Source organism: Myotis nattereri, assembly GCF_964212035.1.
Source record: "Myotis nattereri genome assembly, chromosome: 15".
In the NCBI taxonomy this organism is placed as follows: domain Eukaryota; kingdom Metazoa; phylum Chordata; class Mammalia; order Chiroptera; family Vespertilionidae; genus Myotis; species Myotis nattereri.
The window spans coordinates 49,517,804-49,536,410 of NC_138090.1; the positions used below are offsets into that span (position 1 = coordinate 49,517,804).

Sequence of the window (18,607 nt, forward strand, 5' to 3'; positions counted from 1 at the left end):
TGTTTCTAACTCTCTATCCCTCTCCCTTCCTCTCTGTAAAAAATCAATAAAATATATTTAAAATAAATAAATAAATAAATAAAATTGTGCTAATCCTAGATTTCACCAGCAGCAACAACAACAAAGAGTCGTCCCCTCTATCAGGGGAGAGGCTGGCTCCTCTGCCCCTGGGTTCCCTTCTTTCTTAAACAAAGAGAGATAAAAAATAAACCTCCCATGAGGCTTTAGAGCGACAACAACTGGAGTTGTAGGCTGGGCGCCCCGAGGCCTGCCGGGAGTTGTAGTTCGCCGCCGCCGCGTCACCCGGCGTCCCCCACCCACCCCGCGGGCCTGGGAAGGGGCGAGGCCGGACTCGGGGAGCGCGCTCTCCTTTGTGGACGTGGCGAGGGCGCCCGCGGCCCGCCGGACACTCTGCCGCCCCGCCCCGCGGGGTCCCCTCCCGGCACTGGTCGGGGGCGGGGCCTGCCTGGAGAGCAGCCAAATTGGGCATCTTTTTGGAGAACCCGGGAGCGCATCTTGGAGGACACCGTGAGGCTGGATCGTCCGGTAAACGGAGGCGAGGGCGGGTGGCCGGCCCGGGGGGCGGGGAGGGGGGGAGGGGGAGACCGCTCAGGTCCCATCGGGTCGCGGGTTAGAGTCCAGGCTGCAAACGACGCCTGGGAACTTGCATGATTTCTCTCTTTTGAGCCACGACCCTGCCCCACACTTTGCGTGGGAAGCGAGCCACGTCTCCCGGTTCAATCCCCGCCCCGCCCCCTCTTGCAGCTCCGGGCCACCCCCCTCCCCAGGACTCCCCCAAAGCTGGTTTTACTTCTGAGAACCCAACCCTCCCCTCCCACCCCAATCCTTCTTGAGCCCAAAACTTTGCGGCCAGCTGCCATCCATCACTGTGCTTTTCTAGGTCTCCCCTCCCCCAGCCTCCGGTCTGGTCCCTGTCTTTTCCCACCCGCGACCCCTGATTCCTAGCCTCCGCCGCTCCGCAGGGCCTGATGATGTGGCGACCGTCGCTTCTGCTGCTGCTCTTGCTGCTCAGGCCCGGGGCCCAGGGGAAGCCCTCCCCCGAGGCCGGCCCTCACGGCCAGGGAAGGGTGCACCACCAGGCTCCCCTGAGCGAGGCGGCTCACGATGACGCCCACGGCAACTTCCAGTACGACCACGAGGCTTTCCTGGGACGAGAGGTGGCCAAGGAATTCGACCAACTCAGCCCAGAAGAAAGCCAAGCCCGTCTCGGGTAGGAGAGGGAGGGGGGCTGGAAGACAGGGTTGTCATTTAGAACAGGGAGGTCAGGGGAGGTAGTGTTGGGCTGTGTGGCTATGTGTGGGAATTGCACTCCCGGCCGAGAGACAGTAAGTGCAAAGGCCCTGAGGCCTGATGTGTTTGAGGTCCCTGTGGATGGAACCGAATGAGCAAAGGGAGAGGCTGGTGGCGGCCGAGAGGGAACAAAGGGGTGTGCGGGGCCTTTGCGGCCATAGTGGAGATTTACGCTTCTTCTCTGAATAAGATGAGAACCATGGGGAGGGCTTTAGAGGGAGAATGTGATTGACTTAGATTTTAATGGAATCCCTTAGGTTCCTTTTGGGGGAATAGACTAGACCAGTGGTTCTCAACCTTCCTCATGCCGCGACCCTTTAACACAGTTCCTCATGTTGTGGTGACCCCCAACCATAAAATTATTTTCGTTGCTACTTCATCACTGTAATGTTGCTACTGTTATGAATCGTCATGTAAATATCTTGATCTGCAGGATGTCTTTTCATTGTGACAAATTGAACATAATGAAAGCATAGTGATTCATCACAAAAACAATAGGTAATTATCTCTGTGTTTTCCGATGGTCTTAGGCGACCCCTGTGAAAGGGTCGTTCGACCCCCCAAATGGGTCGCGACCCACAGGTTGAGAACCGCTGGACTAGACCCAGCGAGGAAGCGACTGCAGAGCGGAGGGCGCCCAGACCAGGGTGGAGAGAGCTGTTGCCGCCAAGCCTCTGGCTGAGAGATTGTGAAAAGCAGTGAGAAGCTAACACACTCAGCATAGCATTTACTGCAATGCCAGGCACTGTTCTAAGGGCTTTACAAGGGTTAACTAATGTATTCCCCACAGAGGGGGAAGCTGAGGCACAGAGAGGTTTAGCGACCTGCCCACAGTCACACAGCCAGTAAGAGGAGGCTGCAGAATTTGAACCTGGAGTATCTGGCTGTGGAGCCCACGCTGTTAACAACAGTTCAAAGCTCAGGGTAGAGCGTGTGTGAGAGTCTTGGGGACAAAGCCCGTCCCCCACGGATCCCAGCAGAGACTGCCTGGCCCAGGAAGGGGCAGCAGGACCGACTCAAATTCTACCCTGGCGACCGGGTCGCAGGGGCTTAGGGACAGTGACAGATAAGGCTCCTGGAGCGCTCGGTTAGCGGTCGGGCTCGGACCCAAACTGGGGAGACCTGAGACACGGGGTGTGAGGTGGGACCTACCGGGTTTGACATGCGCCGGTGGGGAGGGGGACAGTGCACAGCATCCGCCGGAGCACGAGGAGGGGACGGGGGAAGCCAGCCCGCGAGGTTGCGGGTGATGGACGGACCTAGGTCAATGCCTGGTCACGGGTGGAAAAGGGTAGAGGACGCATCAAGGGGCAGGACGTGGGGGAGAGGGGCCTGAAATTGACCGGCACGTCCAGGGAGGAGGCGGAGCGGGAGGCGGGTTCGAAGGGAGGGTCCTAAATCTGGCAGCGCCAGGGAGAGGGGCGGGGCGTGGGCGGGGCCTGAGGCAGCGAGGGGGTGTGGCTTTGTCAGCTGCTCAGAGGCCGGCTTTTGCTGTTAATGTTTCGCTGTTGAGATTATTGCTAGAGGCAGCCTTGGGGCAGGAGTCCTGTGGGCCGGGGTGCAGCGTGACGCCCTTCCCGCTGTCCCCACTCCAACTAGGACCAGCGGAACGAGGAACGCGGCAGGTCGAGGGGCGGGGCCAGAGCGGAGGGCGTGGCCCTGGATTGTCTTAGGTTCTTCCCCCATCGGGGCGTGTCTTGGGCCGCAGCGCCAATCATAGGCCCGCTGGGTGTCGGAATGGGCGGATCGCTTGGGGGGGGCGGAGCCCCGAGGTAGGCGTGGCCTCAGGATTGACATGTGCCTCCCCCAGTTGGCGGGCGACTCTGGACCTTATTCTTAGTAGGAGGTGTGTCCCCCAGGGGGCGTGGCTATCGCGTGAGGGGCGGAGCCTGGACGGCGGGATGCCCCCCGGGTGGGCGGGTCCCGAGATTGACTTGTTCCCCGCCCCGGTCCCCAGGCGCATCGTGGACCGCATGGACCGCGCGGGGGACGGGGACGGCTGGGTGTCGCTGGCCGAGCTCCGCGCGTGGATCGCACACACGCAGCAACGGCACATACGGGACTCGGTGAGCGCGGCCTGGCACACGTACGACACGGACGGCGACGGGCGTGTGGGTTGGGAGGAGCTGCGCAATGCCACCTATGGCTACTACGCGCCTGGTATGCGGGAGACCCCGACCCCTGCTGCTCACCTACACGTGACCCGACCTGTTTGACCCCTACTAGTGAGAACCTTTAGCCCATTACCAGAACCTCTGACCTTTGACCCCTGATGCTTGACTAGGGTCTATTCCTAAGACCCCATTACCCTGAAACCACTGATCCCGGATTTCTGGCTTTTCATTGTGCCATCCACGGCCTCTATAGCTCTGGGACCTGGGGATTCAGATCCTTGACCTGGGACATCTACCTTCCATGCCCCTGACCTCTGACCTCTCATCCTGAGAATCCCAAAGCCATTTACTGTCCCGGATGATCAATGGGTTCCCTCCTCCCTGTCCCCATGCCCAGCCCTGGGCCCCTCTAGCTCTTGTTCTCTCCCTCCTGTACCCTCGCCCCAGCCTGTCCCTCATATCTCCCCAGAGGGGTCTTTCCACACCACCACACTGACCTTCCCGGCTCACAGCCCCCCAGGACTCCCGGGGCCCCCAGGAGACAGCCCCAGCTCCTCAGCCCCACCTGGCCTACCCTCTAGCTTTGTTTTTCTGCATTTTCTGCCCCAGCCAAATGGATCTGCCACTTCCCCGAACTCACCACATTCTTCAAACCTCCACACTCCGCACATTCTGTTCCCTCTGAAGGTGCCCTTCCCCTCCTCTCTGCCCAGCAGCCTGAGGCAGTATAACCGACTGCATCGGAGCATGACTGGGGGGCCCCCGAGAGCCAGTGTGAACCCAAAGCCCATCATTCCTGACTGTGAGACCTTGGAGGAGTCATGTCCTCTCTGGGCGTCAGTTTCTCCTTCACAAAGTGAGAATAAGCTGAAGAACTCTGCTCCTCTTTGTGAGGGTTCAGTGCCCCATATTGTAGCTAAAGAGCTTAGCATCTAATCAGCTCTTACTGCAAGGTAGCAGATATATGCACATAATGAATATGTATTGTGTATGATGAATGCAGTGGAGGTCTGCCTGCCCTGCCCTGCCCGCCCCCCCAGCCCCAGCCAGTTAGATCCCTTTGTCTTTCTCTTCAGCGCACCTGGTACCTCCCTCCATGAAAGCACATCTCAGCCACCCCTCCTTTCCCAGGTGAGGAATTCCACGATGTGGAGGACGCAGAGACCTACAAGAAGATGCTGGCGCGGGACGAGCGGCGTTTCCGGGTGGCGGACCAGGACGGGGACTCGATGGCCACCCGGGAGGAGCTGACAGCCTTCCTGCACCCAGAGGAGTTCCCTCACATGCGGGACATCGTGGTGGCTGTGAGTGAGGGCCGGCCTGCCAGCGCTTCCCTTGGGAGTTCCGGTCCCCTGGTCCCCCTGGCACCTTCCCCAGGAAACCCAGGCCACAAGGGCCGGTCAATGGAGGGTGACATCTCCCATCCCACCCTGACCCCCCAGTGTCACCATTAGTGACAGGATCTGTACCCACTCCTGCCGTGCCTGACTCTGCACAAACTACTTTAAAAGTGTAATTGTATGTATCTCTCAAATAGGTCACATATTGATGTGGTTAAATGCCCAAAAGATGCAAAAAAAGGTGAACAATCTGCTTTTCTCCCATGTCCCTAGCCTGTCCACCTGCAGTCCAGTCCCCACAGATAACCCCTTTCTCATGTCTCCATTTCCATCGCTTCTTTGAGGGTCTATGTGGCAAAGCTGTCAGGATCCAGGGCCCTGAGGCCAGAGGCCTGGTTTCCAATCCCAGCCCTCCTGTTCCTGGCTGTGTGACCTGGGGCAAGTTGTTTAACCTCTCTGGACCTGAATTTCCTTATCTGTAAAGTGAAGGTGCTGATAATGATTCCTATCTAGGGTGGTAATAGGGACTAGATGAGTTCATGCCTGTAGAGCTATAACACTGGCCCTGGGGTAAATGCTCCTTAAGTGGTTTTAGACACACGTGTCAATAGTTACAGAGTCAGAATCGCTGGACCCTGGGGATCAGAGAGGAGAGATGGCATTAACCCCTTACACGCCCCAGCCTGCAAGCCCAATGTCCCTCTTTTAGTGTGACACCTCCTTATTCTCCCGAGTTAAGATTTATTTAACAAGCCCTGACTGAGTATGTCCTGTGTGCCAGGCGCCCTTCTAACACCTTCACCTGCATTACCTCAATTTATTTTTATTCATTTTTTGTTCATCTTCACCCAAGGATATTTTTTCCATTGATTTTTAGAGAGAGTTGGTGGGGGGAAAGAGAGAAAGAGAGAGAAACATTGATGTGAGACACATGGATCAATTGCCTCCCGCAAGCACCCTGTCTGGAGCCAAGGATCAAACCTGCAACCCAGGTACCTGCCCTTGACCGGGAATTGAACCTGCGGCCCTTCTGTGTGCAGGCCGATTCCCTAATCACTGAGCAACACCAGCTAGGGCACATTGCCTCAATTTATTTATTTTTTATTTTTAGATATTTTTTTTATTGATTCCAGAGAGGAAGGGAGAGGGAGAGAAAGATAGAAACATCAACAATGAGAGAGAATCATGGATCGGCTGCCTCCTGCACGCCCCACGCTGGGATCGAGCCCGCAACCCGGGCATGTGCCCTGAGCGGAATTGAACCATGACCTCCAGGTCCATAGGTCGTTGCTCGACCACGGAGCCATATGGGCCGTGCTAGCCCACGTTACCTCAACTTAATTGTCCGTGGCAGCCCTATGGGGGTGGCCTGTCATCTTTGTTTCACAGATAAGGATATCTAGACACAAAGAGGTGACTCTCCCAGGATCCCCCAGATGAGAAGTGGCACAGCCTGGATTTGAACCTAGACCCTTGAATCCATGGCCTCAACCAGGGGTCCGCAGACTAGAACCCATGTCCAGTGAACTAGAACCTGTAGCCAAATCCAGCCCACAGAATGCTTTTGCAAGTAACGTTTTATTGTAACACAGCCACGCCCATTTGCTTACACATGTCCAGCTGCAAAGTTGAATCAGTTCCACAGAGACTGTACAGCATGCAAAGCCAAAAATATTTACTACTAGAGGCCCGGTGCATGAAATCCGTGCACTCGGTGGGGGTGGGGGGTGTCCCTCAGCCTGACCTGCGCCCTCGCAGTCCGGGAGCCCTCGGAGGGTGGCCTAATGATGGCTTAGGCCCGGGGAGCAGGCCTAAGCCATCAGTTGGACATCCTTAGCACCGCCATGGAGGTGGAGGCAGGAGAAGCTCCAACCACCGGGGCTGCACTGCCAGCCATGAGCCCGGCTTCTGGCTGAGTGGTGCTCCCCCTGTGGGAGCGCACTGACCACCAGGGGGCAGCTCCTGCATTGAGCATCTGCCCCTGGGTGGTCAGTGTGTGTCATTGTGACTGGTCTTTCCACCATTCGGACAATTTGCGTATTAGCCTTTTATTATATAGCAGTGGTCGGCATACCGCGGCTCTCGAGCCACATGCGGCTCTTTGGCCCGTTGAGTGTGGCTCTTCCACAAAATACCACATGCGGGCGCCCACGTACAGTGCGATTGAAACTTCCTGGCCCGTGCGCAGAAGTCGGTTTTCGGAAAGGAGATGGACGAAACGAGTGTGCAAGACGAGTGTGGATGGGAGAGTTGGAAGGGGTCGACCTCAGCGAACGTACCTCAATCAGATTGAGGACGTTTTTAGCAAAGGCCAGCTTAGGAGCACCCTAATTAAGTTAATAACAATGTACCTACCTATAGAGTTTAAGTTTAAAAAATTTGGCTCTCAAAAGAAATTTCAAGCGTTGTCCTGTTGATATTTGGCTCTGTTGACTAATGAGTTTGCCGACCACTGTTATATAGGATCTGGCCCTTTATGGAAAAAGTTTGCCAAGCCCTAGTCTAAACTCTGTTGTCCTCACTCACATCCGTGGACGGTGAGCGTAACCTCCCCATGCGCAGATTTCAGAACATGAGTATGAGCCCAAATTGTACTATAAAAGAGGAACTAAAGGAAAGCCGCTTATAATAACTAACAAGAACTTCAGCATGTGTTTTAGAGTTATCAGATTTAGCAAATAACACAGGGCACTCAATTACACTTGAATTTGTAACAAAATTAATAAAACTTTTAGTGTAAGTATAGCCCACACAGTATTTGGGATTGGTATATGTATATCTCACATACTATTTGGGACATACGTTTACCAAAAAAAAGATATATCTGAAACTGAAGTAACTCAGCATCCTGTCCTCCAAGCAGATCCCAAATACTGTGCGGGACAGACTTATACTGAACAATGGTTTGTTGTTCCTGGGAAAGTCGAATGTAAGGGAGAATCCTGTGTTTCATCTGTCAACCCTCAAACATTGGAGCTCGCCTTTGCTCGAAGACTTGCTGGAGTGTCAGGTGCTGTGTTGCCTCACAGGGCGTGAGTGTGAATGCAAAAATGAGGAACGGAAGCTGTTTGCTCAAGAAGTGAAGGGAAAAACGCTGAGAGCAGAGGTTTGGAAAGTGTGTCAAAGAGTACACCAACTGCCCTGGCCGGTGTGGCTCAGTGGGTAGGGCGTCGGCCTGCAGACTGAGGGGTCCCGGGTTCGATTCCGGTCAGGGGCATGTACCTTGGTTGCGGGCGCATCCCCAGTGGGGGGTGTGCGGGAGGCGGCTGATCGATGTTTCTCTCTCATCGATGTTTCTAACTCTCTATCCCTCTCCCTTCCTCTCTGTAAAAAATCAATAAAATATATTTAAAAAAAAAAAAGTACACCAAGTGATGGCGAACCTTTTGAGCTCGGCGTGTCAGCATTTTGAAAAACCCTAACTTAACTCTGGTGCCGTGTCACATAGAGAAATTTTTTGATATTTGCAACCATAGTAAAACAAAGACTTATATTTTTGATATTTGTTTTATATATTTAAATGCCATTTAACCAAGAAAAATCAACCAAAAAAATGCGTCCGTGTGTCACCTCTGACACGCGTGTCCTAGGTTTGCCATCACTGGCCTAGGCTCTGCCTTTTTAAAAAATTATTTATTTATTTATTTTAAAATATATTTTTATTGATTTTAGAGAGGAAGGGAGAGGGAGAGAGAGAGAGAAACATCAATGATGAGAGAATCATTGATTGGCTGCCTCCTGCACACCCCCAACTGGGGATCAAGCCTGCAACCTGGGCATGTGCCCTGACCTGGAATCGAACCTGGGACCCTTCAGTCCTCAGTCTGAGGCTCTATCCACTGAGCCAAACCAGCCAAGGCTAGACTCCGCCTTTTAAAGGGAAAGAGGCCTCTGCCCCTGGAGAGTGAGGGCTGGGGCCTGAGAACGTTAGGGATGCAAGATCGCTCTTGGGTGGACCAACCTGTGCATCAGGACACCTGGGTCCCGGCCCCCCCCCCACTAAGTGCAGGTGGAGCCCGCATTATCGTGGCACCCCAGAAAGCCCCCGAGTTTCCCACATGCCCTTGGGGACAGTAATGCCCTGTTGAGACTGCTCTGCTCCAAGGCCTGGCCCCCCAGCCACCCCCAATGAGATCCCCTGAGAGAACCTCGCGTCCTGACCCCAGGGGTCCAGCCCTAATGCCTCTTTCTCCCCAGGAAACCCTGGAGGACCTGGACAAGAACAAAGATGGCTACATCCAAGTGGACGAGTATATCGGTGAGTGCGACCCGAGACTCTCCCTGAGGACGCTTGTCCCCTCCTAGCCCGGCGGGCAGCCCAATGCATTATCTCCCGTAACAGAACAGAGGCAGGGGCGCTGCTTGAGTTCACTCCGCCAGCAAACATTTGCTGAGCGCCTACTCTGTGCCAGCCCCCGCCCCCAGCACATCTTTATCAAATGCCTACTCTGGGCGAGGCCCGGGAAACATTCATGGGATGCCCTCTGTACGCCAGACCACGGCACCCATTACCAAGCACCCACTGTGTGGGCCAGGACCGGACACACTGCGTGTGCGTGGCTGAGGATGCAGCAGAGACTGTCGCACAGTAGGTGCCTTCCTGGGCGGGTCCGGAGTTTCTACAGGAACGGCCCGGGCTGCGTTTGCTTGGGAGAGGACCTGCCTCCGTCCTTGCTGTCCGGGGGCAAAGAAACTAGTTGAGGGGAAAGCTATTGAGTATGGAATTGTTAAGTTTTTCTGTTGTTGCTAATCCTCACCCGAGGGTATTTTTCCATTGATTTTTAAAATATATTTTTATTGATTTCAGAGAGGAAGGGGGAGGGAGGGAGAGGTGGAAACATCAATGATGAGAGAGAACCATGGATTGGCTGCCTCCTGCATGTCCTCCCCCCCCCAACCCGCCCCCCACCATCACTAGGGATTGAGCCCACAACCCGGGGTTAGGTCCCCGAAGGAGGAACGCACATGCCCAGGGTGGTGAGGGATCACGAATTTACTTGATCATCCGCCCACCAGGCGGCTGAGCCTGGATGGCTCCAGCCCCCAGTGACGGGAGCCGGGAGCCGGGAGCTGGGAGCCGGCAGCTTTTAAAGGACTTTTGGCGCCTTTTTCTGGGTGGAGACTTCTCTGTGCAGACCCGGAGGGGAGGTCATGGGATGCGGTCACCACAAGTGAAATGTGGTCTCAGCAAAGGGACTGTCCACAGTGAAATGGCCTGAGAAGCCAGGTCCCGGGGCCGGGGGCCGGGGGGCGGGGGGGGAGGGGTCAGTTCAATTGCTTGATCAGACCTAACACCGGGGCCTGTGCCGTTGGCGGGAGTCGAACCTACGACCCTGCAGTCCACAGGCCAACACTCGAGGCCAGTGGTCGGCAAACTGCGGCTCGCGAGCCACATGCGGCTCTCTGGCCCCTTGAGGGTGGCTCTCCCTAAGCCTTAGGAGCACCCTAATTAAGTGAATAACAAAGTACCTACCTGTATAGTTTAAGTTTAAAAGCTGTGGCTCTCAAAAGAAATGTCCATCGTTGTGTTGTTGGTGTCTGGCTCTGTTTGCCGACCCCTGCCCTAGGCCAACGCTATCCACTGAGCCAAACTCAGTGATTTTTTAAATTTAAAAAAAAAATAAAAATTGTTTTTTTTTAATCTGCCTTCTGCATGCCCCCTATTGGGGATCGAGCCCGAAACCTGGGCGTGTACCTGACTGGGAATCAACTGGAGACCTCCTGGTTCCTGGGTCGGAGCTCTACCACTGAGCTCACCGGCCAGACTCCATTGGGCTTTTTTAGAGAGAGTGTTTGGGAAGGAGGGAGGGGGAGAGAGAGAGAGAACATCAGTGTCAGAGAGACACATCCATTGGTTGCCTCCTGCACGCGCCCCAGTGGGGCTGGGGAGGGGCCGGGAGGGAACCCGACCCTTGGTTGCATGGGCGGGCGCTCTAACCACTGAGCACACTGGCCAGGGCGGAATTGTTCAAAGGTTGAACACATTTTTCCATAGAATGTTTTCATGGAACAAACAGCAGGCAGGCAGGCAGGCAGGACATTTTTAGGTAAGCATAATTTAAACAGATTTTTACGATTGATTTTAGAGAGAGAGAAGAAGACTGAACCTTTTTTTTTTTGCAAGAAAGAACTCGAGCATCACAGCTGAATCATGACAGGAGCTGCCGCCGCCTGCGGTGACTGTGGTTAACGTCTTGTAAATTCATTTAATCCCCACGGCCACCCTGCGAGACGGGAATTACCCCACTTTACAGATAAGGAAGCAGAGGCACAGAGGGAAAATCCCTCCAGGAGGCCGCCAGGACTTGAGTCCAGGCGAGCAGACCCAGGGTTCTGTCCTGACACCCACACCGTAGGGTCCCTGTGGGGCTCCGGGGGCAGAGACACGGGCAGAACCCCAGGATCCCCCCCAAAATGCAATTTTGTCCTGTTGAGCGGTGTGGGCAAGGGCATGAAGGAGGCGTACTTTGGGGGCAGCGGGGGTCCTGACCCAGATGGCGGGGTGTCGGGAGAGGTGGGGGTGCCCAGTGCTTAAGGGTACAGGTTCTAGAGCCAGCCTGCCTGGTCGCCTGCCCCCTCCCAGCCATGTGGCCGTACACAAGTCCCTCACCCTCTCTGAGCCTCCGTTTCCTCATCTGTAAGTGGGGGGAATGGAGCACCCCCACATAGGACCACGTATAGTCAACACAAATGGATGAAGGGATAGACAAAGGGAGTAGATCTAGGCCAGTGATGGCGAACCTATGACACGCGTGTCAGAGGTGACACACGAACGCGTTTTTTTGGTTGATTTTTCTTTGTTAAATGGCATTTAAATATACAAAATAAATATCAAAAATATAAGTCTTTGTTTTACTATGGTTGCAAATATCAAAAAGTTTCTATATGTGACACGGCACCAGAGTTAAGTTAGGGTTTTTCCAAATGCTGACACGCCGAGCTCAAAAGGTTCGCCATCACTGATTCTAGGCAATCGGGTATTTGTTGGCCGTAAAAAGGAATGAAGTTCTGGTATTTGAAAATATCGTGCCAAGAGAAAGGCCACAATATTGTACGACTCCATTCAGATGAAGTGTCCAGAACAGGAAAATCCATTGAAAAAGCAAGTAGGTTAAGTGGTTGTCGGGGGCTGGAGGGAGGGGGTCCTGGGCGTTACTGCTTAATGGGAAAGGGGTGTCCTTTTGGGGTGCTGGATGAGACTGCTCTGGATGGAGGTTGCATGACATTGTGAATGTCAGGAATGCTGAGTTTTATGTTGTGGGAACACACACACAACTCCCACCTACCACTGCCATTTTATAGGGAATGGTCACGTAGGCCCGGCCGGTGTGGCTCAGTGGGTGAGCATCGACCCATGAACCAGGGGGTGACAGTTCGATTCCCTGTCAGGGCACATGCCAGGGTTGCCGGCTCCATCCCCAGTAGGGGGCGTGCAGGAGGCAGCCGATCAATATGTCTCATCATTGATGTTCCTATCTCTCCCTCCCCCTCTCCCTTCCTCTCTGAAATCAATTAAGGAAAAAAAAAGGAATGATCACTTAGGGCAGCGGTTCTCAACCTGTGGGCTGTGACCCCTTTGGGGGGCGAACGACCCTTTCACAGGGGTCGCCTAAGACCATCGGAAAACACATACATAATTACATATTGTTTTTGTGATGAATCACTATGCTTTCATTATGTGCAATTTGTAACAATGAAAATACATCCTGCAGATCAGATATTTACATGACGATTCATAACAGCAGCAACATGACAGTGATGAAGTAGCAGCAAACATAATGTTATGGTTGGGTCACCACAGCATGAGGAGCTGTATTAAAGGGTCGCGGCATTGGGAAGGTTGAGAACCGCTGACTTGGGACCATTAAAGAGAAGAAGGAAGCAGCTCCGTGCTGGCTGCCCCTGGCCTGGCCCCAGGGGAGGGGACATGGGGCTAATATCGGGCTTTGTCGGGGGCGAAAGGCTGTGGGGCTGTGATGTCCGGGGGATCTTCTCTGTGGAGAACTTGCTCCAACACAGCCCCGGGCAGAAGTTTTGCAAACATTTCCAAATAATTGAAACAAAAGATCTCTTATTACACCCAAAAGTGTAACAATACATTGTTTTTTTTTTAGTTATTATTTTCTTAATCCTTTGAGGATATTTTTCCATTGATTTTTTTAGAGGAGTGGAAGGGACGGAGAATGACACACAGAGAGAAACATCGATGTGAGAGAGACCCCTCAATTGGTTGCCTTCCCCAGGCGCCCCAACCAGGGCTGGGGATCAATCCTACAACCAAGCTACATGCCCTTGACCGGAATCGAACCCGGGACCCTTCAGTCCACAGGCCGAAGCTCTATCCACTGAGCCAACCCGGCCAGGGCAATGAATTGATATCTTAAAATATCAATTTGGACATCATCCCAGGCACCAAAGGGTGGCCAGCTCCATTCCGGGTCAGGGCACCTGCCCGGGTTTCGGGCTTGATCCCCGGTGGGGGCATGCACGAGGCAGACAATGGATGTTTCTTTCCCTCTCTCTCTAAAGATCAATAAACTATCCTTCAAAATAAATAAAAGGGAGGCTCCAACAACCTCTGGGGAGGTGCTCAGGGGGAGGTGAGCTTTAGAGTAGCCCCTGCTACCCCGCGTGACACTCGCTCACTCGCCCTCCTTCATATGGAGCACCTACTGTCTGCCCGGCCCCGACCCACGGTGCACACAAGCGTGTCACCTGGATCTCAGTCTGATCGATTGATCGCTCAGTCGATCAATAAACTAACTGGTCGATCAAGTCCATTTCACGTGTAGCATAATGATCACTTGTAAACGGGTGTTGTTATTAACCCCATTTAAACTGAAGGGGGGGGTGGGCTTGGGTCTCCTGGTCCGAGGCCACCTGGGCTCGGCCCTGAGTCCCTGAGTGGCCGCCTCTCCCCCGACCCAGCGGACCTGTACTCGGCGGAGGCCGGGGAGGAGGAGCCGGCCTGGGTGCAGACGGAGCGGGAGCAGTTCCGGGACTTCCGGGACCTGAACCACGACGGGCGGCTGGACGGCAGCGAGGTGGGCCACTGGGTGCTGCCGCCCGCCCAGGACCAGCCGCTGGTGGAGGCCAACCACTTGCTGCACGAGAGTGACACGGACAAGGTGCTGATGGGCGCGGGCCGCGCTGGGGAGGGCGCGCCTGTGCACACATGGCCGGGAGCGGGGCCTGGAGAAAGGGAGAGGGACTGAGCGAGGGGGGACCAGAGAGAGGCCTTGACGAGGGGACAGGGGCCCAGAGAGAGGGGGGCAGGGACCCAGAGAGAGGGGGGCAGGGACCCAGAGAGAGGAGATCAGGGGCCCAGAGAGAGGGGGGCAGGGACCCAGAGGGGGGGCATGGACCCAGAGAGAGGGGGACAGAGACCCAGAGAGAGGGGGACAGACACCCAGATAGTGGGGGACAGAGACCCAGATAGTGGGGGACAGAGACCCAGAGAGAGGGGGACAGAGACCCAGAGAGAGGGGGACGGGGACCCAGAGAGAGGGGGACGGGGACCCAGATAGTGGGGGACAGGGACCCAGAGAGAGAGGGGGACAGGGACCCAGAGACAGGGGGACAGGGACTGGAGGGCCATACTTAGGTTCTGAGAGGGTCTCACGTGCCGGGGACTGAGCTGCCCTGCTGACCTCTGACCTCCCCTCAGGACGGGCGCCTGAGCAAGGCCGAGATCCTGGGCAACTGGAACATGTTTGTGGGCAGCCAGGCCACCAACTACGGCGAGGACCTGACACGTCACCACGACGAGCTGTGAGCCGCAGTCGCCCACCGCGGCCTCTGGCCGTGGGATGACCAGGGGAGGGGCGCGATGGCCAGGCCCCCTCCGTGTCCGGCCCGCGGGATGTGGACACAGCCCGCGGCCAGCCCCGGGCTCTCACGGACACACACACCCGGGCAAGGTCTCCCCTTGAGACACCTCATCCCCTCTCGTCCCCACCCCAGGGGCCCACAGGCCTGAAGAGAGAGGGCCCCCCACTTCTCACCAGCAGGACCTCCCAGCCAGCCCGCGGCCCCTCCAGTCACCGCACAGTCCACATCCGAGCCTCACACACAGACAGGAGACCTCCCGCCGCCTCAGCCCCGCACCTGCCGGCCCCACAGGCACCGGCCAGGAGCCCCCTCCCTGCAGGGGGGCAATAAAACCCAGCGCTGGGCTCCTCCGTGTGTTTTTCTGAAGGTGGGGGGAGGGCGGGGGGAGGAACTGGGGACTGACTTGGAGAGGAACATGTGAGGAGTGGGGGGGACGTGCTGAAGGAGGGGAAAGAGTGTTTGCAGGGGCGGCTGTGGGTGTTGGCAGGTTTGAGGGCGTCCCTGGGGATGAAAACTGAACCAGCAGCCTGCGCCCAGCGGCGAACAAGCCAGACAGGGAGCTCTGCCTTCCGCACAGCAAGTGGCGGCAACGCTCTCCATCAGGTGGGGGCCAGGCCTCCCCAGGACACAACGTGAGGGAGTGAGCCCTGGGGGGGGAGGGCTCAGGCGGAGGCAACGGCAGGTGCAAAGGCCCTGTGGCAGGAGAGGGCCTGGTGGGTGAGGCTCAGCAGGAGGCCCAGGGTGGCTGGAATGGCGAGAGGGTGGGCGGTGAGGGCAGCGAGAGAACCAGGGCCAGGTCATGGTGGTCGCAGTCTGATGGGACAAGATCGAGAGCGGCAGGCACCCCGAAAGGCTGGGGCGGGATGTGCTCTCGGGGCGCCAGGGCCCCCTGGAGAACCCCGAGCAGAGGGTGGGTGTGAACTGACCTGGGTTACAACAGTCACTCTGCTGCCGAATTGAGGCAGAGGCAGAGACAAAAGGATGGGGACAGAACCCCCCTTCATTCCTCCTGCAGCCCCCGGGGGCCCTGGTTAAAGCTTCTAGAACTGGACGTGCCTTAGCTGGTCCCGGCGATTCCACTCCCGGTAGCTCCCGGGTGGAAACAGTCACCGAAATGAGGTTCGGGGCCACTTTAACGACGAAGGCCCCACGCTGGAACCGGCCCACGTGCTCGCCACGGAGAGTGTGGCCTCCAGGCCCCGAGGCGCGAGCGAAAGGAGCCGGGCACAGAGGATCGCTCCCCGCGGATTCCACTTACAGGAAGTTCAAGGACAGGCGAAACTCAGCTGGGGGTCAGAGGTCAGGCTGGTGCTCCCCGGTTTGGAGAGGACTGGAATGGGCCTGAGGCGGGCCCTGGGGAGCCGAGCTGGAGCTGGGAACGGCTCCCCGGGGGCAGGGGGGTCAGCCTGTAAGAATGCACCCAGCTGTCCATGCAGGATGTGTCCACTTTTACGTGTGATGCACTTCAAAGTTTGCTTCCAGAAAATACCCCTGAGCCCTGGCCGGTGCGGCTCAGTGGGTTGGGCATCACCTTCCTGTGCACCAAAAGGTTGCTGTTCAGCTCCCAGTCAGGGCACATGCCTGGGTTGCAGGCTCCATCCCCGGCTGGGGATGTGCAGGAGGCAACTGATGAATGTTTCACTCCCACATCGATGTTTCTCTCTCCCTCTCCCTTCCTCTCTCATTAAAAAAAAAAAAAAAAAAAAAAAGCTGCCCAGCTGGTGTGGCTCAGTGGTTTGCTTGTCAACCCATGAACCAAGAGGTCACAGTTTGATTCCCAAAAGGGCACATGCCCCCGTGGCTGGCTTGGTCCCCACCAGCAGGGGGCGTGCAGGAGGCAGCCAAATGCTGTTTATCTCTCATCGATGTTTCTCTCTCTCTCTCTCTCTCTCTCTCCCTTCCTCTCTCTCTAAAAATTAATAACATATTTAAAGAATCATCTTTTTAAAAATGCCCCTGATTTTTAGGTCAGTGCAACGATTTTGTGCGATGTTATAACGGTGGATGGACATCATTTTACATTTGTCAAAACCTGTAGAATGTACCACAACCAAAAGTGAGCCCTCAATACTAGTATTTATGCTCTCTCTCTCTCTTTTAAATATTTTTTTATTGATTTCAGAGAGGAAGGGAGAGGGAGAGAAAGATAGAAACATCCTGATGACAGAGAATCATGGATCAGCTGCCTCCTGCACCCCCCCACTGAGGATCAAGCCCGCAACCCAGGCACGTGCCCTGACTGGGAATCGAACCGTGACCTCCTGGCTCATTGGTGTCTGGCTCCCCTGGCGTGTACCCCACTTCCCTGTTGCTGTGGAGCTTCAGGCTAGGAAGCCTGTGGTTTCCCTCTGGGTGTTGTACCTGCCTCTGGGGGTGAACCAGACACTGGCCCCCAGGCTGAAAGCTGTGCTGATGAGAAAGTCACCCACTGCCTTTCCTTTTTGTGAATTTCAGTTCCCCTCCAGTTCCTGCCTGTTTCTGTTCACTTTCTAGTGCCTTTAATTATTATTATTATTATTTTAGTCTTATCCAGAGTTTATAACTGTTAATCCACGGGAGGGTTGGAATTTGAATAATCCCAATGTCCCACTCCAAGCTTTTAGTTATAACATACTGCCCCCTAGTGGTTGGAGAAGGCGAGCTGGTTTATACAGAAGCAGGGCAAATTTGTATATTTTTTAAAAATCAAAGTAATATTCACACAAGATAACAAATTACTTTTACAGAACAACTTACGATGGCAAGCTGCCCAACACCTCATCAAGTTTTTTTAAAATATATTTTATTGATTTTTTACAGAGAAGAAGGGAGAGGGATAGAGGGTTAGAAACATCGATGAGAAACATTGATCAGCTGCCTCCTGCACACCCCCTACTGGGGATGTGCCCGCAACCAAGGTACCTGCCCTTGACCGGAACCGAACCCGGGACCCTTCAGTCCGCAGGCCGAAGCTCTATCCACTGAACCAAACCAGCCAGGGCTCAAGTATTTTTTTTAATCTTTTGCATTTTGGTTATTTTAAATTTTGGGCCATGCAGGATAACAAACTTCCAAATACAAGATGCTAGATACTAGAAATGAACTCTTCCTTCCACCAAGTGCACAAGTAGCCAGTGTTTCTTTTTTATTTACTTTTATTTTTTTGAATTCTTATTGATTTCAGAGATGAAGGGAGAAGGGGAGAGAGAGAGATAGAAACATCAATGATGAGAGAGAATCATTGATCGGCTGCCATTCCTGCACGCCCCCTATGGGGCACTGAGCCTGCAGCCCGGGCATGTGCCCTTCACAGGAATCGAACCCAGGACCCTTCAGTCCGCAGGCTGACGCTCTATCCACTGAGCCAAACCAGCCAGGCCAGTAGCTAGTGTTTCTTTCCGGAAAGAATTTATAGATGTAAGCAAATATATACCAATTATTTTTTCTTCTTTTAATAGAAATTATAGCAGATGATTGACAAGATTTTTACCTCTCTTTTCTCTTTTATCTCCTGAAAAAAGCTTAATTGTTTCCATTTGGTCCAATGCATGGGAGAGGGCTTCAGGGTGATTAAAAGAATGACTATTAGTTTCGGGGAGAGGCTCAGGCAAAAGCCAGACACCAGGGGATGCAGAGGGGCCCCTCAGAGGCCTCTGGGCTCACAGGCTCCTCGTCCTGCTGGAGGGGGAGCCTTTCCCGGAGACACCTGCCCAGCGCAGCCTGGGGGCCCGCAGCCTGCGGAGGTGAGGCAGGTGTGGCCCATCTTCTTGATGAGTTTCACCTGCTCACCAGGAAGTGGTTCTGCAGGAAGTCGCAGAGCTGAGGGTCTGCGCCTGCAGGTCCAAAGGGCCTGGTTCTGGTTCCCCGGGACCACGGCGGCTTCCACGAGGCCCTAGTTTTGCTCCCCACCTGGGGAGGGCTCCGGCACGTCCTGGAAGAGCACGCGCGGCCCCTCGCTGGTTTGCATCTGTAAGAGATGCTATCGGTGCCCTCGCTTCTTCTGGGCCAAGAAGCCGACTCTCAGAAGAGGCA

General features: G+C 55.0%; 1 protein-coding gene across 1 annotated transcript; it reads left to right on the forward strand.

Annotated features, from left to right (window-relative positions):
• The first annotated feature begins 332 nt into the window (after positions 1 to 332).
• On the forward strand, positions 333 to 16,282 carry RCN3 (reticulocalbin 3). The gene is made up of 7 exons (XM_081108048.1): positions 333 to 546; positions 984 to 1,231; positions 3,269 to 3,471; positions 4,557 to 4,729; positions 8,963 to 9,023; positions 13,694 to 13,893; positions 14,433 to 16,282. Exons 2-7 carry the CDS (start codon positions 990 to 992, stop codon positions 14,538 to 14,540), a joined length of 987 nt encoding a protein of 328 aa, XP_080964174.1. The 5' UTR covers positions 333 to 546; positions 984 to 989; the 3' UTR covers positions 14,541 to 16,282.
• Positions 16,283 to 18,607: the final 2,325 nt, after the last annotated feature.

Excerpts from the sequence above, each read along its gene's own strand:
- RCN3 (XM_081108048.1), top strand. The coding sequence starts at position 990 with ATGATGTGGCGACCGTCGCTTCTGCTGCTGCTCTTGCTGCTCAGGCCC. Across the intron at positions 3,472-4,556 it reads CTATGGCTACTACGCGCCTG|GTGAGGAATTCCACGATGTG; the intron begins GTATGCGGGAGA and ends CTCCTTTCCCAG. Across the intron at positions 4,730-8,962 it reads TGCGGGACATCGTGGTGGCT|GAAACCCTGGAGGACCTGGA; the intron begins GTGAGTGAGGGC and ends CTTTCTCCCCAG.